Raw genomic sequence first — 27,879 nt, 5'->3', positions numbered from 1 at the left:
TCATTAGGAAGCTGATAAAGCTGACACTCCTCATGGAAATTCAGTAACATGTGTGGAGTCAATTCAATATTAACTTGAATGGTGCACTTTCAGAGGTTTATAAACTACTAGTGAGCTTACAATAGACAGATGACCCTTCTGGGAGAAAACTGGTGAGCCACCAGGAAGAAATATAAATGAATGTGAATTTGCGTGTACAATACTGTAAGCAATATTAATGTCAAGTACAGAAATGTCCAATGATATTTTGGATTTATCTTCTTTCACCTTCTCTGTATAGGTGAAGCTGGTCTTCTGATCTCCAAAGTCAATGCAAAGAACCCCTTCTTTGGTTATGCTGGCAGTAAAAGACACACAGAAAAGAAATTACTCTGTGAGGTATTTAAGAAGGGAGATCTTTATTTTAATACTGGAGATCTAATGGTTCAAGACCATGACAATTTTCTGTATTTTTGGGACAGGATTGGAGATACCTTCAGGTACAGTTATTGTTTCTTTTCATATTTCTTAATTAAAGATATATAGAATGGAATAATGGGGTTGGATTTGTTTTCAACTGGAACTGTTCAATTCATTGCTATTGTGATGTAGTTTATGATGATTCTGAAGTGGATGATGAAGGCTTAATTTTGTCACAAGTGTTCTGTGAGTAATATTCCTGTGGAATTGAATGATTCATTTTCAGAACAGTTCGTAGCAATTCCAGCTCTTTGATCATGCTTTTCAATACGCATATAACTAGTGACGGGTTTTCTATGAGCAAGGAAGTTGGATACTGATGTGGAGAAAAATGTATCAAATAGCAGAGATTGGTCACTTTTGATACATTTATATGTATATGTAAAAAAACTTGGAAACAATTGTATGGATTTTCAGTGGCCCTTACAGTTCTATAATGCCCACTAAGGGCAATGAGTTGCAACATTGTCTTCCGGTGATCAAATACTAATGTGACAAGTGTGAAAAAATGTGAGGTAGTGTCAGTCTGAAATGAATGGAGTTTCTACTAAAGACTTCTTAAAAGGATAGATGTCATGGGATTAAATTATTTTTTCCCACATTTTAGATGGAAAGGGGAGAACGTTGCTACTACAGAAGTTTCTGATGTCATTGTAATGTTGGACTTCATACAAGAAGCAAATGTGTATGGTGTATCTGTGCCAGGTAAAAGTTTGAGTTACACATTTTGCTTCTCGCAGGTTCATTGTTAACACTCATAACTCTTTCTATTTCATGTTTTAAACCTATGAATCATATTTGATTGAGTCATCTCTTTATTATCCAGCTAAAATGTAGATACAGGTCATGAAAATACCACCCGATTGTGAATGAGCCAGAGAATTATGCATTTTTTATCTGTATGCAATGAGGAGTATTTTTGAAAATCTACCATGCATACATTTGTGATGGCTACATAACCTAAATTAAAATATAAAGATTTAGTAAACTCACGTCTGCGTAAAATCCAGACATGTGTGCCAAAATAAAATATAAACAAGGTAATTCTAAAGTAACTCTAAAGGAAAATATATGGAGACATTTTGCTGTGCTATTTCACTTCACCTCATAAAGTAACTGCCAACAGTTATGTTATAAAACCAAGAAGAAAATGAAAAAGCATATAAAGAGAAAAATAAATTTGTAAGGGAGAAAAGACACTAATTTCTTTTAATAGGGTTTTTTGTTATTTTTCATGAGATTGGATGGGCTTGATTGTCATTCATGCTAAATCTTTTTTTAAAATACATGTTTGGGCTCACTGGGATAAAAATAAGTTTCTATATAGGCAACTGTTTGGTGGTGTACTTTGCACCGAACTAAAACAGTGGCTAAAACAGTGTTGACAACAGTGCTTGGCTACCACTGACCACAGCTTGCACAGTAGAAGCTTTCTCCATGCATGAGAATGCTGGGGATAGCAAGAACTTGGGAGCAGATGTAGATGGTACAGTGGTCTGAAACTGACCAAAGCAATATTCTGTATCCTATGATAGCCATGCTTAGTTATTAAAGCTGGAGGAAAATAAGTGGGTGAGAGGTTTGTGGGTGTGGTCCTTGTCTCCCTAAAAAAATGCTGCATGCATTTTTGGAGCATGCATTTTGTCTGATTGGAGCTCTGCTCTGCAGGAAGTAGCTGGACATCTATCTGATAATGGGGAATATTGAATCGTGTCCTGGTTTTGCTTTGCTTGTACATGTAACTTTTTGTTGCCCTATGAAACTGCAATTACCTTAGCACTTGAGCCTTGCTTTCCTTCACTTCCCATGCCACGGCAGAAGGGATTGAGCACAAAGCTGGCTGGATGTTTGGTTGCTGGCAAGGATAAGCCCACCACAAAACAATAAAGGAGTTTAAAATGACAGAAGGTGTCACTTTCTTTCATGTGAAGCATGAACACTCACTTGAACAGTATTTTAAAGCCATAGAGCATGAAACATCATAGGAGACTGTCTGAAAATCAGATTCAAAAGTGTGAAAGATGCTAATTTCCTGTACAACACTTACCTGTTTATCTATTCAGTTTATCCAAATGTCTTGATAATTGCACTTAAGGATTAAAAAAATCAAATTCCTTACAGATTTTATAGCATTATCAAAAAATTAAAACAAACAGAAACAACTATAACGTTGGCAAAACATTTCTGCTGTTACTACTAGCCTAAAATGTTTAGTTACTAGGTTGAAGTGTTTAAGTTAATTTTGACAGATGAAATTCATTGCTTTTACCTTTTACCCATATTGTTCTTTACCAAAGACCCACAGTGTTCTCCATTTCCAGACTAAAGATTAAGAACTTTTAATTGCTCTTTCTGTTAATTCAGATCCACAGTTTTGAGAAAAGATACGGGGAAGAGAATGAGACTAAAACAGAAACGAAGACATAATTGGCTACTCCAGGAAAGACACTCTCACTCTGGTTTTCGAGAGAGGAATGTTGTTGATGTTTATCCACATTTATCGATTATATCAAGCACAGGACTCCATTTAGTCTTACCCGCCACACTCATTTACAGCATTATTGCTTAATTGATCACTTGAGTGATCTTCAAGTATATGTAATACTGCATAAAATATGAATGAGATCTTGCAGCTTTAATGAAACTCAGAATATGATATATGACTGTTGGTTTTTTAATGCACTATGGTATTTTTTTATATGGTTTATCATTACAATGTCAACTTTATTCATACAAAAGTGTCATCTCACTTCCTTTTGTGCAGATCATGAAGGAAAAGCAGGAATGGCTTCTCTTATTTTAAAGCACAATGCATCATTAGACTTGGAGCAAATGTATAAGCAAGTGGTGACCTATCTACCAAGTTATGCTCGTCCCCTTTTCTTAAGAGTCCAGGTAAGCTGCATTATTGCACTATGTATACAAACATCTACATAATTTAAACACAGAGATAGCTAAGTGAATAACAAAAAGTGCTTGTTCATGTATCACTAGTTTTGTTTTAGACCAGGTCCTGTTTGCTGTCTTCATTAATGGAATCCTGGAAAAGGGATTACACAAAAAGTCAATGAATTTGCAGATTATGGTTAAATGAGAGAAACTGTACAAATGAGCAAGGACAGAGATCATACAAAAGGATTTGGGGAGATTAGAAGCATAATCATGCTGAAAGAAAAAGATTCAGATTTAAAAACATGAACAATTGCATCTGGAGAAAAGAATCTAAAATCCATTTTATTCAGTGAAAATGAGAGAGAAATAGAGATAAAAAAGGAGATAGTGAGCTGTGCACAATAAAAGGAATGTTATTTTCTGTGTAACAATGACAAATATTAAAGCATTTGAAAAGATACCAGGTAAATTGAAAGGTGAATAAAAAATAAATGTTATTGTTGCCACCACAGTAATCACCAAAGTCATCCTTATTTGTGCACTACTTTGCTCTAGTTACTGTCCAGTTTGGGGAAATCCAGTCCCTCCTGCAGAGTGTAAAAATGTAAATATAATAGAGTGGACTACATAGAGTTAGGAAAAAGCATGAGAGTTTCAAAAGAACACAATATTGATAATCATGATACATGAAGTCTGATGAGCACTTTCATTTCTGTTAAGTGTTTTGCAAACATCATAACGAAAAACAGAAAAATGTTTTGGAAGGTGTTTATGGAGGAGTCTCCTATGTTTGAGGAGTAGATGAAAAAAATAGTCATTGTTTAAAGAGCAAAGTTATGGAAGTTGGTATCTTAGGCCACCCAGAGACTGAATATTGGTTCAGAATAAAGAGGGGAAACAAAAAATCTGTGAAAGACCTTGGAAGTGAAATATGTGTGTATGTATGTATCTATCTCATAAGTCCAGGAAGGTATCTTGCAGCAGCCTTCTGATGTGAGAAAGCAAGATTAGACTTGAGAATGTTGCAGTAGTCAGTTTATGAATTATGAGAAGAACCTAGTCTAGATTCACTCCTGTACAGTTGTACAAAAAAACCTTCACACTGGATGGAAGGAATGTGAATCTTGGGTATTGAATTGATATCAAGCATCTGGAATTTGAATTTAACTTACGATTAAATGCCTCCATTATAGATGCATTGGTGTTGGAACAGCGGTCATTAACCAAGAAAGAAAGAGGATACAGGGTGGAACTTGAAGGGAAAAAAATTAAAAACATATTAAGCTATAGAATAGGTATGAGGCCCTGGATCTAGAGAGCCAGCCAGATGATTTAGAAGAAAATTGTCTGCCCGGTGAGCCTCCCAATTATGACTCATATATTAGACGGATCACCTCTAACATCAAGAAGAAAAGAAGGGTAATCGTGGTGGGTGATTCCCTTCTGAGGGAACAGAGGTCCCCATATGTTGACCAGACCCATCCCACAAGGAGGTCTGCTGCCTCTCTGAGGCCTGGGTACAGAATATCACTGAGAGACTTCCTGGGCTGATTCAGCCCTCTGATTATTACCCACTGCTGATACTCCAGGCTGGCAGTGATGAGACTGAAAAGAGGAGTGTCAAGGTGATTAAAAGGGACTTCAGGGCACTAGGTTAAGTGGTCGATAGGACAGGGGCACAGGTATGGTGTTCTGCTCTGTCCCTTTGATGGCAGAGAAAAATGATGAAGGAAATAGGAGAACTCACATCATTAACAAGTGGCTCAAGGGTTGGTGTCATCAGAAAAATTACAGATTCTATGATTATGGGGCAATTTTTATGGCGCCTGCTCTTCTGGAACCAGATGGAATACATCTCTCCAGTAAGGGCAGAAGGTTTTTAACTCATGAACTGGCATACCTTGCTGAGAGGGCTTTAAACTAGGTCTGAAGGGGGAAGGGGATGCATCTGGGCTGTCTGGATGCAGGCCCAAAGGTGGTAAGCCTGAGTTAGGAGAGAAATCAGCAGCCCAGCTGAGGTGCATGTATACCAATGCATGCAGCATGGGTAAAAAACAGGAAGAGGTGGAGGCCATGGCACAACAGCAAAGCTGTGATGTAATTGCCATCACAAAAACATGGTGGGATGACTCACATAGTTGGAGCACTGCATGGGATGGCTACAAGCTCTTCAGAGAGACAGGAAAGGGAGAAGAGGTGGAGGGGTGGCCCTTTATACAAGGAGGCTTTTAATGCCATTTATGCAATTTAATGCCATTTATTGCAATTTATGAAGATGGAGTTGAATGCCTATGGGTAAGAATTAAGAGGAAGGCCAACAAGGCTGACATCCTACTGGGAGTCTATTATTGTCTACCCAGACAGGAAGAAGAGGTAGACAACTTATTCCATAAGCAGCTAGATACTATTTCAGGATCATCAGACTTTGTTCTCATAGGTGACTGCAACCTACCAGACATCTGCCAGGAACTTAATACAGCAGAAAAGAGAAGGTCCAGGAAATTTTTAGAGTGTATGGAGGACAACTTTTTGTCACAGCTGGTAGGTGGGCCCACCAGGAGAGGGACTATGTTGTACCTGCTTTTTTCAAATAGAGATGGGTTGGTGAGAGATGTAGTGGTTGGAGGCTGGTTGGGGCAGAGTGATCATGAAATTATAGAGCTCTTGATATTTGGTGAAATGAGGAAGAACACCAATAAGAATCTTACATTGGATTTCCGGAGGGCAGACTTTGGCCTACTTAGGAGATATATTCAGAGAGTTCCTTGGGAAGCAGCCCTTAAAAACAAAGGGAGTTCTGGAAAGGTGGGCGTGCTTCAAAAGAGAGATCTTGAGGGCACAGGAACAGACTGTCCCTGTGTGCCAAAAGATGAGTCGACAAGGTAAACATCTAGCTTGGATGGACAAGGAGATTTTGAAGGAACTTAGGAATAAAAGGAGGATGTATTATCTTTGGAAGGAAGGTCAGGTCTCTCAGGGAGTATTTAAGAGGGCTGTTAGAGCATGTTAGAAAAAATTAGGGAGGTCAAAGTTCAGTTTCAACTTAAAATGACAACTTCTGTAAAGGATAATAAAAAATGTTTTTACAAATATAGTAATGGTAAAAGAAAAGTAAGACCAACCTTTGTTCTTTACTGGATGTGGGAGGGAACTTGGTAACTGCAGATGTCCTCATCTGCAGCTGGCAGAGGTGCTTAACGCCTTCTTTGCCTCAGTCTTTAGTGGGAGAATTGCTTGTCCTCAGGACAGCTGTCCTCCTGAGTTGGTTGATGGTGTCAGGGAGCAGAATGGTTCCCCCCTTATCCAAGAGGAGGCAGTCAGAGAACTGCTGAGATGCTTGGATATTCATAAATCTATGGCCCCACTTGAGCCATCCCAAGGTGATGAGGGAGCTGGGCAGATGAGCTTGTGAAGCCGCTCTCCATCATTTACAAGTCCTGGCTCACTGGTGAGGTTCCAGATGGCTGGAAGCTGGCCAGTGCGACACCCATTCACAAAAAGGGTGGGAAGGAGGATCCTGGTAATTATAGCCTGATCTCAGTACCTGGCTAGATAAGAGATGGAGTGTCATATATATACTGAGTGTCATCATGCAGCAGTTACAGGATGGCTAGGGTATCAGACTCAGCCAGCATGGGTTTAGGAGAGGTAGATCCTGTTTGACCAACCTGATCTCCTTTTATGACCAGGCGACCTGCCTGGTGGAGGCAGGAAAGGCTGTGGATGTTGTATTTGGATTTCAGCAAGGCCTTTGACACTGTCTCCCACAGCACACTCCTGGAAAAGCTGGCAGCCCACAGCTTGGACAGGAGCACTCCTTGCTGGGTTAGGAAATGGTTGAATGGCTGGCCCAGAGAGTGGTGGTGAACAGTCCTGCATTCAGCTGGTGGCTGCTCACCAGTGGTGTCCCTCAGGGATCTGTGCTGCAGCCAGTTCTGTTCAATATTTTTGCTGATGACATGGATGAGGGTGTTGAGTCTTTCATTGTAAATTTGCAGCCAACACTTAGCTGGGAGCGTGTGTCAATCTGTTGTGGAGGGTAGGATGGCTCTGCAGAGACACCTGGAACTGTTGGATGGATGGACAGAGTCTAACAAGATGAAGTTTAACAAGTCCAAGTGCCAAGTCCTACGTTTTGGCCACAATAACCCCTGCAGTGTTATAGGCTGGGGATGGTGTGGTTGGACAGTGCCCAGGCAGAAAGGGACCTGGGGGGGGCTGGTCCACAGCTGGCTGAACATGAGCCAGCAGTGTGCCCTGGTGGCCAAGAAGACCAATGCCATCCTGGCCTGTATCAGGAATGGAGTGGCCAGCAGGAGCAGGGAGGTCATTCTTCCCCTGCAGTCAGCACTGGTGACGTCACATCTTAAGTGCTGTGTCCAGTTCTGGACCCCTTAGTCTGGGAAGGACATTGAGATGCTTGAGCATGTCCAGAGGAAAGCAATGAGGCTGGTGAGGGGCTTGGAGCACAAACCCTGTGAGGAATGGCTGAAGGAGCTGGGATGTTTAGCCTGGAGAAAATGAGACTTGGGGGTGACCTTATCACTACAGCCAAGGTGGCTGTAGTCAGCCGGGGGTTGGTCTCTCTTCAGGCAGCAACTGACAGAATGAGAGGACACAGTCTCAAGCTGCGCCACGGCAAATATAGGTTGGATATCAGGAGAAAGTTTTTCGCAGAAGGAGTGATAAAGTACTGGAATGGTCTACCCAGGGAGGTGGTGGAGTCACCATCCCTGGATGTGTTTAAAAAAAGACTGGATGTGGCACTTGGTGCCACGATTTTGTTGAGGTGTCAGGGCATGGGTTGGACTCAATGATCTTGAAGGTCTCTTCCAACCTTGTGTGATTCTGTGAAGCGTGATCTGACATATAATCATACTTTGGAAGATGTCAGAACATTTCCTAGACCAACCAGAGCAGGTGGATAAAATCTGTAGGTAAGCCTGGAGTAGATAAAAGGGCTCTTTGACTTTTTTTTTTAACATAATACTCAATTTTTTTTCTTCAGAAATTGTTTGCATATATAAAAAAAATATAGACAGAAGAGAAGAAGATGAAGAGAGGTCATAAAGTTGGGCTGAGTAGAGGTAGTTAGAATAGAGAAGACAGTCTTATTACAAATGCCTCACGCCACTTTTCCAAGGGATAGCATAGCACTGGAGCAGTCTGAAAACAAAATGTACGGTCAAGATCCGTGTTCCTTTGGACCTGAATATGAATATGGCTGATTTAGTACGTGATTCTTTCAACCCCTTTTGTGAGGTGACAGTAGTCATAGATACAGTAGATTTCCTGAGTTTTATCATTAAGGAGCTCTTGGTAATAACAGGTTTTACGCTCAGAAGCTTCCTTTTATGATGTGCCCAGTGAAGAAGATTGATTGTCTTGGGCATGCTGGGGCTACATACACCACATGTGAGACTAAAGATACACTGCACAGGGATAGAAAACAGCTCTAGCTTTTGTCAGCCATGTGTCTGGTGTGGGTCTGCAACAGCACACAAGCTCATTTTTCAGCACAATGAGAATAAACTTACTTACATCAAGTAAGACTGAAAAACAAATGTGAATGTGAGAAAAAGAAAAGTAGCTTGTTTTTGAATAATGTATCTTTCTCTCTACTGCAGGAAAAAATGGAAATGACAGGAACATTCAAACAACAAAAATTTCAACTTGTGGATGAAGGTTTTAATCCATCTACAATTACTGATCCCCTTTATTTTTTAGACAATTCTAAGAAAGCATATGTCTTGTTAACCAAAGAATTATATGAGATGATCTTATCTGGGAAAATGAAGCTTTAATTAATTGACCATATAGTAGGCTACTAAGGGACAGTCTGTACAAGTTATTGTATGAGAAAACAGTGCAATTAATTACCAGTATTTTTACATAGTTATCCAGAATAGTGGTTTTTATATTTGATATTTACATTCAGATATGTCTTTACTTACTTATCATTATTTTTTACTAATATTTTTTTTCCTCTTGAGACAAATTTCTAAGCAAATAACCTGTAAAACATAACTGAAATTTTTTTTATATTAACTTTGGAACATAAATGCTGAATCTGATACTTTTTCTTAGTACTAAACATAAATGATACATGGTATGACACATGGTAAAAAAAGAATCAACATATATTGTGTCTCATGTTGTGTCTAAAGGGAGAATATATGCCACTAACATCTTTTTTTTCCTGTCGTTTACATACTTCTGAATATGTATTGTAAGAAGTAAAAGCTTGACACTGGTGGGAAGAAAAAATATTTTCTGCAGAGGACTTTTCTGATGGAATACAAGATAAAACTGAAGTAGAAGAAAGTCCACCAAACAAACCCAAATACTAACATCACTGCTGAATTTTTTTTCTGTCATAATCTCTGCTCTTCCATTTGTTAAATTGGCTGTTCAGAGTGTCAAATTCTGAGGACAAAGCGAACTTTTATGGAATGTGTAGCAGTAAATCAACAAAAGGCAGAGAAAACCTGCAAGCTTAATGGGGAAAATCATTTATATAGCATAAAAAGAATTATTGCAGCACTTTATGTCATTCATATTGAGTACCAAATAGCTTCCATACTCTTAGTAATGACTGCTAGAGATCATTATTTTATGTGTATAGAATATAGCTAAATTTTTAAAACACTAGTTTTTCTGTTCTGATAATTGCTTTTTCTAAGCTTTAAAGTAAAGTATAAGATTATTTAAACCAAATACCTTTCTGTTTCTGTTTGATTAAAGTCTGATTATACAAAGTCTGTTTTCCAGCCTGTTTTGATACTTTATCTGCACAATGCCTTCTTCTAATGCAGCGTGATGCCCACTTTGATGAGCCAGAAGCAGTATCAGAGAATACTTGAAAGGGTGACTATCTCAAGTGCTGGGCATCATAAGTCTTTTTTCCATCATAACAGTGGTATGAAACTAGGTTCTCATGAAAGAGTAGGATATAATACACTTAAAAAAGAATCTTCTTCTGTCTCTTTACCTTTTCCATCTAACAAGACATTAGAACCGGTGTCAATTTTTGAACTTTGATTATTACTTTAACTGATTTTCTTTAAAACCCAAACCAAGGATGCAGTGAAAAATATATAAAGATCATAATTTACTTATATTTTTGAACACAATATTCTTATGAGGCTGCCAGTATAAACAGAGAAGTTTACAATTTTGCAATTTACAAACCAGCAAGAACTAACAAATATTTACACCAACATCATGCCTTACGGTAGATGTTAATGTAAAGTAAGTAGTGGGGAATGAAGAGAACTTCCATAAAGATGGAAGGGTGTCACTGTGGTCTAGCATTTCCTGAGCACTCCCATTTTTTTCTGTTTCTTTAAGCAGTGCCCAAATGGCTGTCTGTAGCTGAAAGCTGGGGCAGGAGATTTTTGCCACTTACTGAGACAAATGGAAGTACCATTACCTAGCCAAGAACTGCAAATTTAATAATAAGGTAGTTTATTACAAGGTTAAACCAAATTTTGCATGTTAGGCTGAAATTTTGAGCAAAAGAGTGGTTGTTAAAATAAAAACTACTTTTACTCTTACACTGAATTACTCCTGAATATACTTTAGGACGCCTTTTATTACAACAGTAAAAATTACATCCTTTCTAAGGCAAATAATTATTTTCTGATTTTTTTTTTTTAATATGGCAGCCTGACATGCACATTATCATGTTTAATCTAGTAGACGAATACTAAAGAATTTAGTGAGATCAATTGCTTAGCTTTGGTAACATATTAAGCATTTCTAAAATTTATTTACCTTTATAAAATATGATCCTATAAAAACTAGTGAAAAGTTCAACCACTAAAATGCAACAAATGCAAGAAATGAGAGGGTAAAAAAGAAATGAAAAAAGAAGAAAACACTTTTATATTTAAAAAAAATAAAAGGAGAAACAAAACCCAAAGGTTAGTTCATGAGTGTCAGCATTTGGTCGCTTCTTTTGTAGTGTAGCTAAGATGAAGCAGATTGTTTCTGTGAACAGTGGTTGGGTCAGAGAAAGCACTAGAGGAAGAACGATGTCTGTATGTCACCTTTCATGCTCTGTCCACTATAGGATCAGCCAACTGGTGTTTCCAAACTCTTGGGTACATTTTTAGCAGCAGTGGGACTGAGAACACAGCTGCCTTGGGAGCCTGAAGTGTTTGTTTCCTGTTGTGTTAGATTGTTCTGTTTCCCCCTGTGTTAGACTGTTCCGTTTTCCCCTCTGTTAGCAATGGTTCCAGCTTGATTCACTCCGCCCTCCTCCTACTGTCTGTAATCCCAACTCCTCCTATATCCCTATGACAACGAATGTATTCCTTTAATAATCCCTCCCCGATGCCCGGTCTGTCACCCGGCGCTCCCTCCCTTCCCTCTAGAAACTTCTAGCTGGAGCGTCGGGTGATTGGCCCAGAGGCCGGGGCCCCTCCCTCAGTGTTCTACCATTGGTCTATCCCAAATGTCCGTCCTTGTCTCCTCCTCTGTGTACCTCACCCTTTAAAAGATGCTTCAGCTTTAGAGTGGTTTCTTCAGTTGTGGGTTTCCTTGGTGCTCTATAAGCAGAGTGCACCCCCAGCTGGAGTCCACTCTCTCTCTCTGCTGATAGCAGCTGCAGGCCTCGTGCGCCACAAGGAGCTGTGCGTGGGGCAGACTCCTTAGGCGCTGACCAGGGTGACGCAACCCAGGAAAGTGCCCCCTACTGTAGGCGGAGCTGGCTTTCTCCAGCTTGCTGCTTCCGTTTCCCAGCTGTGAGTGCTCCCATGTTTTCCATAGTGTAACTAAGATAGCCTGGGCAATCTGCATGTTCTCAAAGGTGAGTAAAATGGTACTGTTCCATGCGCTACCCCAAGAAATAGGATGTCCGTGACATCAAGAAAATAATACATAGGCTCTGTTTTTCCTAAGGGGAAAACTGTCTATTACTCTCAGTCCAGTAGTTTTCCTTCTTCTAGCCAGTAAGTTGGGTGCCAGCAGGTGCACTGAAGCATGTTCCAGCAAATGTCACATTCCTCATGAATACCTAAGTTCTCCAACCAGCATGCAGTTAGGCTGAATAATGATGGCGCTCATGTCAGACACCACAAAGGGTCTTTTTTTCAGAATGAGAAACTAGTGTGACTAGCCTGTTAAATTTCCTACCTTAACACAAGGTAAACATTTAGACTGAGGTATGAGTGTTACTGCAAAATGATGTCTCAGTATTTGTCTGGGAAAATTAATTATATGTAGTAGGTGGTAAAGGAGCAGATGAGGGGTGGCTGAGGTATAGCTGGAGAGTTGCACTACTAACCTCATATATTGAAAATAGAAGGGAGAGAAAGGTTAAAATAAATGAAGATGATTATTTTTTAGATTTAATGTATATACTTTTCCCTCTGCATTAAGGAAAATTGATAATGCAAGAAATGTTTATTAATTAAACTAAAAAAAAAAAAAAAGAAAAAAAAAGAGGTCAGAGTTACCATTTAGAAAAAGTAAAATTCTGGAAGGGTAAACACATATCCACTGTCTTGTCTTGGTAAATCTTAGTACAGTTAGTACTTAGTACAGTTATAGTTTGTACTAATTTAGATAAATCTTTTTCAGGACCCCCAGGAAACAGTAAAAAAACACAAGCAGATCCTGCCTGAATTATATTCTTCTTACCCAAGGCAGATAAATAGAGCTTTTAAAGAGTATTCATATACCAGTAAGAGCCACCATAAAGAATGTATTTCAATAGACGTACAAATTTCCTGCAGATGACATAAACACCTTCTACTGCTGATACTTTTTTTAAAGGAAAAAAAAGAGATAAATGCCGGAGGAGCACTCTCTCTTGCATTTTTAAAATCTAAAAATACTGGATGGCTATGGGAGAAAAGACAAAAAAGTTACTTCTCTTACAAAAATATAAACTTCATTTTCAGTAGCCTGTCCCGAGCTAAAAAAACAAGTAGTAATTTGATGTGCATTATCACATCAGAAATAATGACTCATACCAGTATGTATGAAACTTATTTAGTCAAGACTCATTTCAAGCAAGTAATGTCTGTTTAGTATTTGTTATCACAAAAATTACATGCAAAGATCTAGCAGACCGCCAAAGAAAAATTGCATGTGAATAGCAGCAATTTTAGAAATAATTTTAGTGTGACGTGTATTATTAGCAGTACTGTCAATAGCTGACAGCATAATTGCCAAAGCCCACCGGAACCCTGGCCAGCTGTGAATGCTGTGGTAGCCGCAACAGGAGTGGGGAACAGCTGGAGACGGGTTTGCTCACAGCAGAACCTAAAGAGCTGCAAGCTCTACAGTGCATGCTGTTACAGCCATGGCAGGGACCAGGAGAAGGAGGCGGCTCATTTTTCTTAAGGTTCCACAGGGAAAACCTGTTGTAGGTGAAGCCATAAGGCAAACCAGCCATCAGCACCTCAGTGCAAGGGACTAAATACAGTTACAGACCGGGGGGTGGATATAGAAAATCAACCAATAGGGGGACTTCAAGGGTGGAGCAAGGGAATTATATCACACTGTGGGACCAATCAGGATAGGGGGAGGAGAGAGAAGGGTCATGTGGGCCAATGGGCCGTCGTGGATTAGGGGACTTCCAAGTGGCTGTTTCAATCAGGGATTAGCCCAGGTGGTGAGTGGCAGGCAACATCCAGGAAAAAGGGGCAGGGTTGCCATGATAGGCAGGAAAGGGACTAGATCAAAGGGAGGGGACGAGGCTGAGGGACCACTTTAAGGGAGGGTACAATTTAGGGAAAAACCAACTTGGGAAGGGGGGGGAAACCAGAATGAACCATTTAACAATAAATTCATGAAATAAACACGAACTGCAGCACATAATGTGGCAATTAATTTGGCCTTAAAGGTCACATCAGAAGATTATCTGATTGTATACTGATACCCATTAATTAATTCCTTACACATTATACCCTTTGACAAAGAGATTATATTATTTGTGCTGAGATAATTTTAAATAAACTGGATCATTAACAGAGTGAAATGCAATTCCTATGCCACGAAAAAGTCCACAAGACTGAGAATCTTTTACCACATTAGACTTCACTGAGTTTCTCCAAAGACTGTAATAAGCACAACCCAAATCGTGAAGTTTTTCCAAAGACTGTAATAAGCACAGCCCAAATCAAATGGTGAGGAATTGCATTTGCAATACAACAAAGCAATCCATGTGGCTGCCTTGCAGTAGGAGGTAGACTGACCTATTCCCATTTGGAGCTGTTCTGGCACCATGAGGTTTTTATACTTCCTGTTATTCCATGGTCTTGCATGCCAAATGGGAGGTTTTGCATTACATCAGCTGGACCACACACATTTATAAATAAAAATGGGACTTAGACTGGCAAAAAAACCACTTGTTTTTCAGTTTCCTTTTATGTGTGTAACTGATAATGCTATGCTGACAAAACTAATGTTTTTTACAAGTATGTGTGAACAGTGTTACTCATATAGGACAGTCCAAGTCGGCTAGATGCTTTTTGTGATTGTTCTGGGTTTTGAACTCAACTAAGTATCTCCATTCATTTAAAAATCAACCAACCAACCAACCAAATAAAACCCCAACCCCCAAATCCACATTATAGCAAATAAAGAGTATTTTATTATTTGAAATGTATCTTGCAAGAACGGAATCAATGCCTTGATGCGAATTCTAATATGAAGAGTCCTGTTTATTCAGTGCAAACTTCTAAGTGCAGATAAACAGCAATGTCAGTCTCTTACAGTGCTTATGCTATGGAAGGGCATATATTTAGTTTTAAAATACTTTGTAAACTTGTGGATTTGATCCAAAATCACACAACTTATTTCAGTATATAGTTATTTGCCTGAGAGAATTAATTATTAATCTGTTTTTGCCAGGCTTTCATGCATCATTGTTAACTATATGTGGCCAAAATATGGAGTAACAGGTGTCCCTGTGGGATGGTAGATGACAGAAAAACTAACTGATGATTTTGAGAGTAATGACAACAAGAGTGTTATCTGTGATTCAAGAAAAACATGTTATAGTGATTACCCAAATTTCCATTCATTTTCTATTTATTCTGCCTTTCTTGATTATTCTTTTCTCTTTGCTAACAACAAAACATACTTGCATTCCTAATTTTTTAGAATTGGTAATAGTGAGGAAGTCACTGATGCTGAAACTAGTCATGTCACATTAGAATTCTGCTGAATCAACAACATGCACTTACTTTAGTAATCTCAGCACAGTTTTAAACTGTGTATGTGAAATGTTACACAGGGGGCTTTAAAACAACATTGGACTTGTTATGTTCTCAGTGTCTTTGAAAGCTTAGAAATTAAATGTGCAGGCTTTACCAGGCAGCAACATTTGAAAAATCTGGAAAATTACTTGAATTTTTCTCAAAACACAGGCTATAATTACAGTAATTTTTGAATCTAGCTAACTATGAGATAATTAAATACTTGCCTAGCTACCCAATAATTTCCAAACTTTTTTTTCCCAAGTAATTTCTACTAGGCAGCTTATAGTACTTTTCAAATACATGTGTCTTCTACTAACCGTTAATAATTTTGTCCAGTGGGTGAGCTGCACTGTAATCGTTATACACTTGATCAATAGTATTCTTTTTATTAACCTTTTTTACCAAACATGCTTTTTTCACCACTTTTGCAGTTTAGGCAGAAACATCTGTGCTATACTAGTCTTAGGTCATAAGAAACTGTGAAGACAGATTAATTTGTGCCAGACTGTACTCATGTATAAGGATTCAATTTTTTGGTATGGAAAAGCAAGAAGATGGATCTCTGGGGAGGCATGCCTGAGCATTAGCTCACACTGACAGCGTCTTGCCTTGAAGGTAGGTGAGAATAGAAAGCTACCTCAGATCTTGCTCTAGTTACATTTCAATGATAAGACTTCTCAATAACTTAAGAAAATTCATAGACAGAAAAATGGACATGAACATCATAATTGTCTTCCAATATTTAACTTTCGTTATCCAGGAAAACTACCAGCTGTCAGCTTTAGTGGGTGCATAAAGAGCTAATGATGTCATTCATTCAAATGTCAAAATTAAAAGGCATTTATTTATTTGTTAGCTTCTAAAACCAGCATATAGTTTGCCTTTCACTTCACTAACATTACAATGAAATTCAGTACTTCTAGAGTACAATTCTGTTGTGGAATTAAATAAATACCATGTTGTTGTAAGGTGTTTTTATTTTGCAGGTTGTTGTTTGATTTTTCCTTTTGGGATTTTTTCTCCCCCTGTTTTAGAGGGGCACAGACCTGCCTTTGTTATTCACTTGAGCCAGGTGTCTTATCTTTTTGCTAATTCTGCTGAGTTTCAAACCCTTTCTCCCACATCTGGCTGTTAACCCCTCCTGTCCCAAGCAGTTTTCCTCCCTTGTATTTCCTGCCTTGTGTTCCACCCATAGTTCTTACATTGTATCCTCCCTTGAGACCTGCCCCCCTTTATAAGCTGTTGTTTGTCCCCAGCTCATTGCCCGGGACCCTGAGACTCGGGGAGTGTAACATCAAATAAAGGAACCCAGTGCCACTCAGGCCCGTGCTGCTGCTGTGGCCTTTTTATTCTGCCTTGTGCCTCCACTGGTAACTGGAATTCTGCGGAGCCTCGGAAAAGGGGGACTGTCGCCCCCCCACTGTCACCATCTAGCCGGGCCGTACGACACCATTGTGTGGCTGAAAAAGACCTCTCTTAAATATCTCGATCGGCTGCATTTAATGGTGCAAACTTTGGAAAATTTTTCCTGAGTTTTTAAAAATAAAGGTTTTAAAGAAATTCCAAATTGGCAGTACACACTCTATATCCCAAATGAGACACTGCAATTTAGGGATTTGGAGTAGATTAAACCAATCAGATGAGTGAGATACAGGGAGAAAAGATTAGGTTTCAAACACCTTACAATCTTCTGGTAGAGATGTAATTTTCCCTGGCTATGTACATTTTCATAAAAAAGTGGGATTAAGTCCTGAGATTTCTTTTTTTTTTTTTTAAAGCAAGAAATAAAGCACTAGCTATGAAAATGTGGACTGTAATCCAGATTAATGAGTAGATCCTTATTTCTGTAATAATCTAAATGAAAATCTTGCGTACAAAGAGACTAAAAGAGTATAATTTTGGAAAAGTCTGGATTAAAATTTCAAAGGTATGATACATTTTGAAGTCCTAATACTCAGAGCTCTTTCACTAGAAATAGAAATAGACATAGAAATATATTTAAAAATCAGTCTGGAGAAGAACAGCCTCTGAGAAGATGTTACAGAAGCCTCCCAGTAGCTGAACAAGGCTACAATAAAGTGTGGAGAGGGACTTTTTACAAGGGCATGGAGTGATAGGACAGGGGAGAATGGCTCTAAACTGGAGGAGCATAGATTTAAACTGGATATTAGGAAGAAATTTTTTACTGTGAGGGTGGTGAGACACTGGAACCGGTTGTCCAGAGAAACTGTGGCTGCGCCGTGCCTGGAAGTATTTATGGCCAGGTTGGATGAAGCTCTGAGCAGCTGGTCTAGAGAAAGATGTCCCTGCCCTTGGCAGGGGCTTGAACTAGATGGTGTTTAAGGTTCCTTCCAATGGAAACCATTCAGTGATACTAAACAAGAGAGATCTAAGTTCCTGCTTCATTTGCAGCTATCATGGTTCAGGAGCATAGTTGCTCATTTCACAGCTGAGTAGCTGAAGGAAATGGAGTTGCTACAGGCATTGTTTCATTGCCTAGCTAAAGAGCTCAAATGCTGAGTGAAATTCACAGGATGCCATGACAGAGCCTTAAGAAATGTGAGGGAAGAGTTATGCCTGCAAATATGATCCACAGAAGTCAATTCAAATAAATGCCTAAATTGACTAAGAGAGAACAGTGAGAAGATTATGTCTTAAATCCATGTCCTGTCAGCATGTAGGTATCTATTTGCTGGGAGCCCAGAGATAATTGAGCTCTCACCTAGAATTACACAAAAACAATTTTTTTTGCAAATGCAAAAAAATGCTATAGATTGCCATGAAAAATGCAGACGTATACTCTCAGCTCAGTTTCTATCCAAGCATTTAATTAGAATCATACATTAAAGAAAGAAAATTATTTACTGATAGCACGTGAAAATCCGGCAATATATCTCTGCAGTAACAAAGCCGTATTCTGTCACAAGATAAAGAGAAACTCTTTTGGAGTATAAAAAAATATAACTCCATTTCCATTTTGCTAGTCACAAAAATCCAATTTTCATGAAGAGAAGCTTACATCTACCCAAAAGCCTGTAATCTACCATTAACAAAGAGGTTTTGCTGGGAAATTCACAGATCAAAACAATAAGAAGTATGATGCACCATTGTCTCAGTCTGGTTTTGGCAGATGTCTGCTACAACAAGTAGTCCCTATGCAATTTTTCAGGTATATTCGGAACTACCTTGAGGTACTAAGTTTTTTCCAGAGGTGTAGACTATTTTTAAAGACCTTCCTCTTTTTCTATATTAAAACTACTTTTCTTTAGAGAAATTATGTATACAGAAAGCAAATTTTCGTGAAATATTTTTGAGATAATTCACTTTGTTCATCTACTTCATAGTATTAAACACTACCAAACTAAAACGTTGATCCTATAGTCTGTATTTTTCTTGAACCTCTTTATGTGATGTTCAGTACAAGTTCCTCCTAGACAACTTTTGACCTGGTTAAAATAATCTCTGCCTTGCTTTTGTACATAAAAAATCGTGTCAGAAAAGTACATCCTAAAAAACAGTTTCCAGGGCTGATTGAGGACAGTCAGGGAATTACCAATAGCTTTTTATTTACACAGCCAGTGGATGACAATTACCCTTATGGTAGCTGCACTGTACATGTTTTGTTGGCAATTTCCACAGTCATGTTCAGAATGTGTCTATTCAGGCATATTCAGAATTTAAGTGGAAATCATTCTTTCTGCAATCTATAAATTACAGTGTCTTGCTTTCTGTCACCACTATCCTGTCTCTGTTTAAAAAATAAATATTTTAAGATTAGGAGCCAGCAGTACATTAAAACTGCACAGTGAATCAATTGAAGCAATACATAGATAGCATTGTTGCATTTAATAAAAGGTCTGTTGCATTCAATAATATATTAAAACAAAAATGCATGAGTAAAAATAGTTCTACATATGTTTCTCAGTCTGCAAGAGAATTAGGTATTTGCTGTGATATTAAGATTGGAGTCACTAAGAAGCAGTTATTTGAAAACACACTGTTATTCCCAAAACTGCAGGTTTTATAAACCTTACTACAAGTTTTTCAAACAAATAGGATTTGGGTTATAACTGCTGGTTCACATATCTGGTAGTCATTGCAGAGGTTGTTACTGCAAATTCTCACGTTACATCAAGCAACACAGACAGCTCAAAGCCATAGCCTGGCAATTGACACTAGAGTTCTGCTTTCTTTTTCTTTTCTGAACCCCAACCCACCCACACAGTCATTCCATTTTGACATAGACCCTCAAAGATTATTAGGAAAAATGGAAAGGATTTCAGCTATTGAAACTCTAAGTAACAGCGGGGTTGCCGTTCAGTGAAACCCACTGAAACACACAGAGGAAATATTATTACCCCTGCATATTCCATTGCATCATTCTTTGTTAAGAAAACCCTGTCCAAATTAATGATCTTTTTAGTCTTAACTTTTAACAAATACCCATTTTAGAGCCCATCATTGAATAAAGAGTCACACAAACCCTATTCCCAGTGGTAGAAATCTCTGCAAAGACTAAGTGCTTTAAGAAAAACAAAAAGTACTTTTTTTTATAATTCTTGCTTTAGCTTTTATTTGCGTGCTACAGCAATAAAGCCTGATTCCAGAAAAAGTCTTGCAACAAATAACGGTCTCATACACATTTATGTATGTGCTTGCAAAATGGGTCAGCTATCAGGCAGTTTCACTCGTATGAATATGATCTATTAATTGTGCAGGTAGCAGCAGACCTGGAGTGATGATGAGACTATTCATCCTGTTCTCTCAGAGATGCTAGCTAAAAATATCTGTGCTCTGGACCTCTTCTTTATCTTATGTTCTGTTATTCCATTAAAAAAAAAATTTTAAAAAGTAACTTTTAAGGAAACAGGAGGCAAAGGATAATTTTTTGTTAAGGCAAGATCACTCACGGATTAAGGAGTCCTGGAATTAAACCTAAAATGAAAACCACATTCTGCTAATGCAGAAGTTTGTTAGGCAGATGTTCCCAATGACAGTAATCAAGTTAGAAAGCTTTTCAAAGAGCTCTTGAGTTAGTAAATTACATCCTCAAGATAAAATATTTAGAACTGGGAAACTGAGGACTGGAGTGACCGATTTAAAAGTAGATAAAATGGAGATAAATACGACATGAAAACAACAGACGGAAAATATTTCTTTTTTCCTTAAAAATCTCTGACAGTTTCCTCTGTCTTACAATTGGCTGATATACCTCACATGAGTGGAACTACACTTTCCAATGTAGGTCAAGGCCTGCTGAAGAGAAAAGCATGCCAAATGAAAATGCAAAACTCAATGTGATAGAAGCACCTTGTTGATTTGGGTAGCAATTCACTCCAAGAAAGGACCAGAGGGCAAGAATTCGGTTGAAAAAAATTCACATTACAGAGTTTAGCTGTAAATAATTGTGCTGATTTTGACTGGGATATAATTTATTGTCCACAAAGTGTAAGTATGGGGCTGTGTTTTTGATTTGTGCTGAGCACAGGGTTGATTATATAGAGATGTTTTGGTTATTGCTGGGCAGAGCTTACACAGAGCTAAGGCTTTATTTGCTTTCCATACTGCTGCAATGGCAAGGAATTTGGGGGTGCATGGGAGGCTGGGAGGAGACACAGCCAGGACAGGTGACCCCAGCTGACCCAAAGGAGTATTTAATATCATATCCCATGTATTTACATCATACAACATCATGCTCAGTATGTAAAGGGGAGGGAGTTAGAAGGAGGAAGTGAAGGTTTGAAGCCATGCATTTGCCCTCCCAAGTATCCGTCACGTGTAATGGGGCCATGCTCTCTTGGAAACAGCTGAACACCTGCCTGAACATGGGAAGCTGGTGAAAATAAAGGGAAAGAAGCAAATACATAGGCTGTAGAAACAAGGACAGGTAACCTGAGAAAAGTACAGGCATGAAGTTCTGTTGTTTGTAGGACTGGGTAAGGAAGGTGAGGAAGATGAAGGCAAAGCTGGAACTGAACCTAGCAAGGAATACAAATAATAATAGGAGGGGCTTCAACAGGTATATTAATCAGAAAAGGAAGGTCAAAGAACCTTCACATCCCCTGATAAACAAACTGTCTGTTGGTGTACGGCAACCCCTGGTATCAACGCAGGCTGGGGGATAAAGAGATCAAAAGCAGCCCTGGGGAGGACTTGGGGGTGCTGGTGGGTGAGAGGCTGGACATGACCCAGCCATGGGCACTGCCAGCCCAGAAAGCCAAACGTGTCCTGGGCTGCATCCAGAGCAGTGTGGGCAGCAGGGCCAGGGAGGGGATTCTGCCCCTCTGCTCTGCTCTGGTCAGAGCCCACCTGGAGCCCAGCATCCAGCTCTGGGGTCGCAGCATGGGGAAGGACAAAGAGCTGCTGGAGTGGGCCCAGAGGAGGGACATCAAAGTGATTGGAGGGATGGAACATTTCTCTTATGAGGAAAGGCTGTGAGAACAGTGATTGTTTATCCTCGAAAAGAGAAGGCTTCAGGGTGACCTAATTGTAACCTTCCAGGACATAAAGGGGCTTACAAGAAGTCTGGAGAGGAAACTTTTACAAAGACATGTAGTGACAGAACAAGGGAGAATGGCTTTAAACTGAGAGTATGTTTAGATTAGATATTATGTTGGGGTTGACTTGGCCCAAGATGAAGAAGATGAGCTGGGAATAAGGCCATTGGAAAACCTTTCGGACTCATAGCGAGTCAAAAAGGCTAGTCCCAGAATTCCCCCAGTTGTTATGTGCAGATTTTTGCTAAAAAGTTCTATGTTCTCCCTCAGCTGATTTGCTCCCAGTTACCTCATTACCCTCGACTGGTCAATGTACCCCTGCATTGTGTTTTGTATCCTTTCCTATTGGACCTCACCCTCAGATCCCATCTTGACTCCGCCCTAAACCCTAATCTATATCTACCCCTGCTTTACCCTGGACGCCAGGCTTCAATTAGTCTCTTCTAGTGTGTTCCCTTGTAGCTTGTTCACCTTTCAGTTTGTTATTTACCAGTTACTGAGGCGTTTAGTTCTGGAGCCATTAATCTGGAAATGTGTCTCTCTCCCCAAAGTCGCCTCTTGGATTTCCAACATAATTGCCATCGCTCTAAAGCTATCTGGACCCAGACTAGACTGCAACAATACTAGGAAGAAATTCTTTTCTGTGACAGTCATGAGGCACTGGAACAGGTTGCCCAAGAAGTTCTGAGTGTCCCACCCACAAGGGGTTGAAGGCCAGGCTGGATGGGGCAACATGGTCTAGTGAAAGGTGTCCGTGTCCAAAGCAGAGGGTATGGGGCTAGATGGCCTTTAAGGTCCATTCCAACACAAACCATTCTATGATTCTGTGATTCTAACCCTGACCTGCTGTCCTGACTTTCTTGGCTTGAGCTGGAATCTGTCTCATTGCTAGAGACTGAGCTGTTCTTAAACTGTTCTGCTTTTCCATTCTGACTGATGCTAGACTGTGTCCTTGATGCTCAAAGCATGGCCTCAAACTGGCTTGCTCCCATACTCAGTGCCTGAGCAATATTTTCCTGATGGAACAGCCTATGTGTACAGAGCAAACTCTTCACATAGAGTCAACTATTTCTAGAATCCCAAAACAGACAGTTCAGAAGGTTTTGCAGCCTATAAAAAGAGGTATATTATGAAAAATGCCATTAGTAACTATTCCTAGTGGCTTCTTTTAATATAAATACTGCCACTGGCTAAATTTAATGTCTTCAAGTAGCTGACTAAGAACTAAGTAAAACCAGAAAGGAAAAGGCCAGTTATTTCAACGTTGGTTCTGCCCTCAGTGTGTGGCAACAGGGATGATTTCAACTCATCTCTGATAGAAGAAGAAGAGCTCAAATGTTCTGATTATTAAAATGTATCAAATTACTTCCTTTCTCTAATCAGTAAACTACTGCTTTGATTATTAGAAAATGGTCATACAGTTTACAATTAGAAGCAAAGTAGGTGTTAACTTTTAACAAAAGTGATAGTTTGAGAAAATTAATAGCATTTATGATTCCATGTACGGCACTTACAAAGACAGTACAATTCAATAAATTGAACTACTCCCATTTCTGGAAGAAGTGTCCTTGACTTACAAATGTCCTTGAGCAGAGTGTATACCTTCCAGTGTGGGAAAGGCTACACATCAGTTTTGTACTGTTAGATATTAGTTATATGAACACTTATTACTGCTTTTGTTCAAAAAAGCAAAAGCCATGACAGCTAGATACAGAAACCAGATGCCAAAGTATGAAGACAACAGCAGAGGTGGCAACAAAACTGGAAAGGAAGGTGACCTGGCAGCTACTCATTCATGAAGAAACACCTAATTTGCAGGAGAAACTCTTCAAAGTTTGACCAACTGGTTCCTTGGGGAACTTGTCTCATAGTTTCCTAGATCTTTGTCTAATCAACTAGAAAAACTGGAAAGGTCCATAACTGCTAAGACATGACTAGATAAAAAGATACTGACTCATGGGTAGTACACAAATTCTCCCAAGTAGCAATGCAAAAGATTTATTGAGATTGTGGAAACTCTACAAATGCCCCATATGGAACATTTCCAGGTTATAAACAAAATAATAATAAAAGAAATCACAACAGCAACAATAAAACAAAGTGACATCTGAGTATTTTACAGAATTACAGGTCTAGAAGAGTTATGTTGAACTGGAGACAAACCACACAATCCAAAGAAGGACTTGCATAGAAAATTCTTTCAAGAGTGGCTTGTGACTAAAGCTTATTTGATCTAAACATGTACAAGTCATCAAAGACACAAAAATAAACTATGGAACAAGCAACAGGCACAGTACAGACAACACTCAAAATGCTCTTCACTACAGAAACTGGTGTCCCATGTGACCAAACATTATTGATTCAAAAGAAAAATTAGGCAGAAACTAAATAACCCCCAAAACTAATGTATATAAAGAGAGGAAGAGTGACTGCAAGAGATGCAGGTCAATTATATCATAAAAGAAATCCTGTAAGTTTTCAGGCTTATCAACCTTCAGACAACAAAATGGATTCTAATGGATTCTCTGCCACTGTCATTAGCCAGCTTGACAGAAGGAGATGAAAAAAGCCCTCTTCTCTTTGGTCTCTGTCTGCCTGGCAAAGCATGTTTTTACATTTACATCAACAATGTTGAAAATCTTTCAGTAATAAATCTCAAAAGTAAACTTTAACTGTATTTTTTGAACAACATCTGGTGCAATTCCCAGTTATTCTGTGCCCTGAAAATACATAGTTGCAATACTTAATCTTGAAGAAATAATTGACAAATTTTGACAACTTTACCTGCCATGCTTTATGATTTAAAGACATATTCATTACAACTGTGCTTTAACAGAACTACCACACCATATTTAATGCTTGTAATGAAGACGTAATTTTTTTATATTCATAGAAATGTGGGGCTATCATATCTGAAAATAGGTCTAAGAAATTTTATTATTACATATCACTGTGAAAACAGTCATATGACTATCCAGAGAGTAAGCTCTTTATATTTGGCTGCCTCATAATAGTGTAATTGTTCCCAACTTCAATTCTTTACATTCCTACAGAAAAAAAAAAACAGCTGAGTTTTGTAATTAAGCTTGTATTGTGGCATCATCATTTGAATAATATTTGCTTTAGCAAAAGAAAGAAAAAAAACCAGTTAAAATTCGGCAGAGTGCTTTGACAGTACTATTTTTTTCCATGATAACTTGAATTTTCATGTATTTAGCACTAGTAACATAGAAGTAGGGTCTTTTCTTGAGGCTCTGCCTCATAACACTATATTACAGTTGGACTTGATGATCACACAGGCCTATTCAGACCTCAACAATTCTATGACTCTCTGATTCTGTAGTTAACCATTCATGTCAAATTCTCCTATTCTGTTCCAAATGCTGTTACATAGGAAAGGATATCAAAAGATATCAAAATACAGCCTACATGACATGATGTGGCTAACTCTGAATTTATAGCAAAAGCAGTATTTTTCTTAATTGTGTACCAGAACTGATGACACATTACTTGCAGTGTGAAATGCCAGAGAGATGTGTTACAAATGCTGTTACACACTTGTGTTATTCAAACGGAGTTAGAAGTACCATGTTTGTTTTAAGCCTACGTAATGGGGATCATTGGGCACTTTTCCTGTGTAGTGCATCATACTCTTCTCTTACTATGAAACAAAAAATGATATGCTGGATTATAGGTGCACTAAACCTCATATTTGTAATGGTGTGATACCTCTGGAACTGCCACAGGAGCTGTATGATTGAGACACACAAAAGCTTAGTGAATCCAACTTACATTCAGTTGGTGATGCTTGAAAAGTGTCCCTTCTCAAGTTTGGATCTCAGGGTGATCCCTTGACAACTGAAGATGACCAAAGCTGGCATGGAAAAATACATAGTCTGAGCTGTGCTTTCATCAGAAGTAACTTCCTCAATGGGATACTACTTTCCAAGCACAGGCAGCTACAAAGAAATAAGAAAAAGGGAAGGGAAGTTCTGGGAAGAGAAGGAAAAGGAAAAGGAAATGGAAATGGAAATAGGAAAAGGACCTTTGAAAAGAATGACTGTGAAGATGCAGTGTAAGAGACAAAATTTGAAACGTGAAAAGATCCAAGGCTGTACAAAATGATACCAGCAGAAATAAGACCAAGGCCAAGATTAGCTGTCATTCAGTAAAGACAGATGGATTGTGTGGTAAAGAAAGCAGCTATGGCATTTCTTTTATGTGTGTGCAGGCCTGGTAGCTGTGCTCCTCTGCTTACAAGACCTCCCGTGCAGGCAGGAGCAGCCCCTGCTCTGGGTCCTTGACCTAACAGGCAACAGGGGAAGCAATGGCCACCTGCAGTAGAAAATCCCCTCATCATCCAGGTTTTGGATGAATGTGGGTACTGCCTTGACAATTCCTTGTAACTGCACACATTTAATCCTGTTAGCAAAACTACTTCTGTTATTTAAGTGAGCTTGAATCTGGTAAACATACTAAAATATGTCTTCTAGATAATAATTGATTTTTATTCAAACATATTCATTATAGACAGCAGTTTGGAAAGGTAAGAACCTGCTATGGCTTATTTTGTTAATGCAGATGTATCTATCTTGCTATAATGGAAAAAGGAAATCCATTTAAAAGGCACCATTAATCCTCAAAACCACTACCCATGCTATGTTTTAGAAGGATATTTAATTTCAGAATTGGACTCAATGAAAATAAAGTACAAATTAAGAAATGGGAACCAGTTTAAGTCACAGAAAATAAACAGAATTTACTGGGTGTTCAATTTGTTACCTTTTCTTTTGGAAAACTGTAACTGTTTCAAGTCAGCTAATGAGTAGGCCATGAAATTGTTCACCCTGTATTCCTCTACTGTAACAGCAGTAATGACTGTCTGTATCAATAAATTAAATCAGCAGAACAGTAAGCATGGACAAATAATTAAAATAAGTCCTGAACCCAGGCTACTGGACATTTTTTATAGCTGGCAGGTGGAACAGAGTTGTACATAATTCACCAAACACTCCCAAGTATTCACCTCATTTTTAGAGGTGAAAATGTATTTTTTTCTCCAGCTACATATTGTCCTATGCAGGATACAATCAAGTGTTTAAATCAAACCCAGATGGACAGGCTCTCCACTCTTTTCAAAGTATATCTTAACCACAGAGGTGTGTTCAGTTAGACTGAATACAGAAGTTTGACACTATCTACTGTGGAAAGGAGGTGGAAATTCTGTATGAAACCACTGAATTCACTGGAAATTAGAGATGGCAAAAAAAAAAAAGGAGGATTTTAGACTTGTGATTGAATCCTTTTAAAACCTTAATATATGTAATTTCTACCTAAACACAGTATCACGTCAATGTTTCTCCTGTAATGTGCAGGTGCCATTGTGCATTTGTTTCTTGGGTAGTATGTAAAATAATCACTTCATGTTGCTTCGGTGCCTAGTGACTACATGAGTGGGTAAGTAAATAACTGCAAAAGACTACTTATCCTTGCAATTTTTAAATCAAATCATATCAACAGTGTATTTTCCAGTGAAAAAATCCCCAACAAACTACTGGAAACATAATAGTGTCATTTAACATGACAGCTCCAAATTTCCGGTATCAGTAAAGCCTGAGAACAATTTGCATAGAATCATAGAATGTCCTGCGCTTAAAGAACACCTAGCTCCAATCCCCCTGTTTTGAACAGGGGGACACCTTTCAATAGATCAGGTTGTCAGAGCTCCATCCAGCCTGACCTTGAACGTTTCCAGGGATCGGGCATTCACAGTTTCTCTTGGCAGCATGTTACAGTGCCTCACCACCCTCACAGTA

General features: G+C 38.8%; 1 protein-coding gene across 1 annotated transcript in view; it reads left to right on the top strand.

Moving 5' to 3' along the window:
* The window catches only part of SLC27A6 (solute carrier family 27 member 6), a 40,828-nt gene extending 30,806 nt beyond the window's left edge, over positions 1 to 10,022 (top strand). Inside the window, exons 7-10 of the mRNA XM_084225117.1 lie at positions 281 to 479; positions 1,067 to 1,164; positions 3,224 to 3,354; positions 8,979 to 10,022. Of these exons, the coding sequence (XP_084081243.1) occupies positions 281 to 479; positions 1,067 to 1,164; positions 3,224 to 3,354; positions 8,979 to 9,155 (605 nt within the window). The 3' untranslated portion in view covers positions 9,156 to 10,022. The remainder of the gene's footprint in view (positions 1 to 280; positions 480 to 1,066; positions 1,165 to 3,223; positions 3,355 to 8,978) is intronic.
* Positions 10,023 to 27,879: the final 17,857 nt, after the last annotated feature.

The sequence above is a fragment of the Fringilla coelebs genome, assembly GCF_963513975.1.
Source record: "Fringilla coelebs genome assembly, chromosome: Z".
Classification (NCBI taxonomy): Eukaryota; Metazoa; Chordata; class Aves; order Passeriformes; family Fringillidae; genus Fringilla; species Fringilla coelebs.
This window is presented reverse-complemented; position numbering and strand designations above follow the sequence as displayed.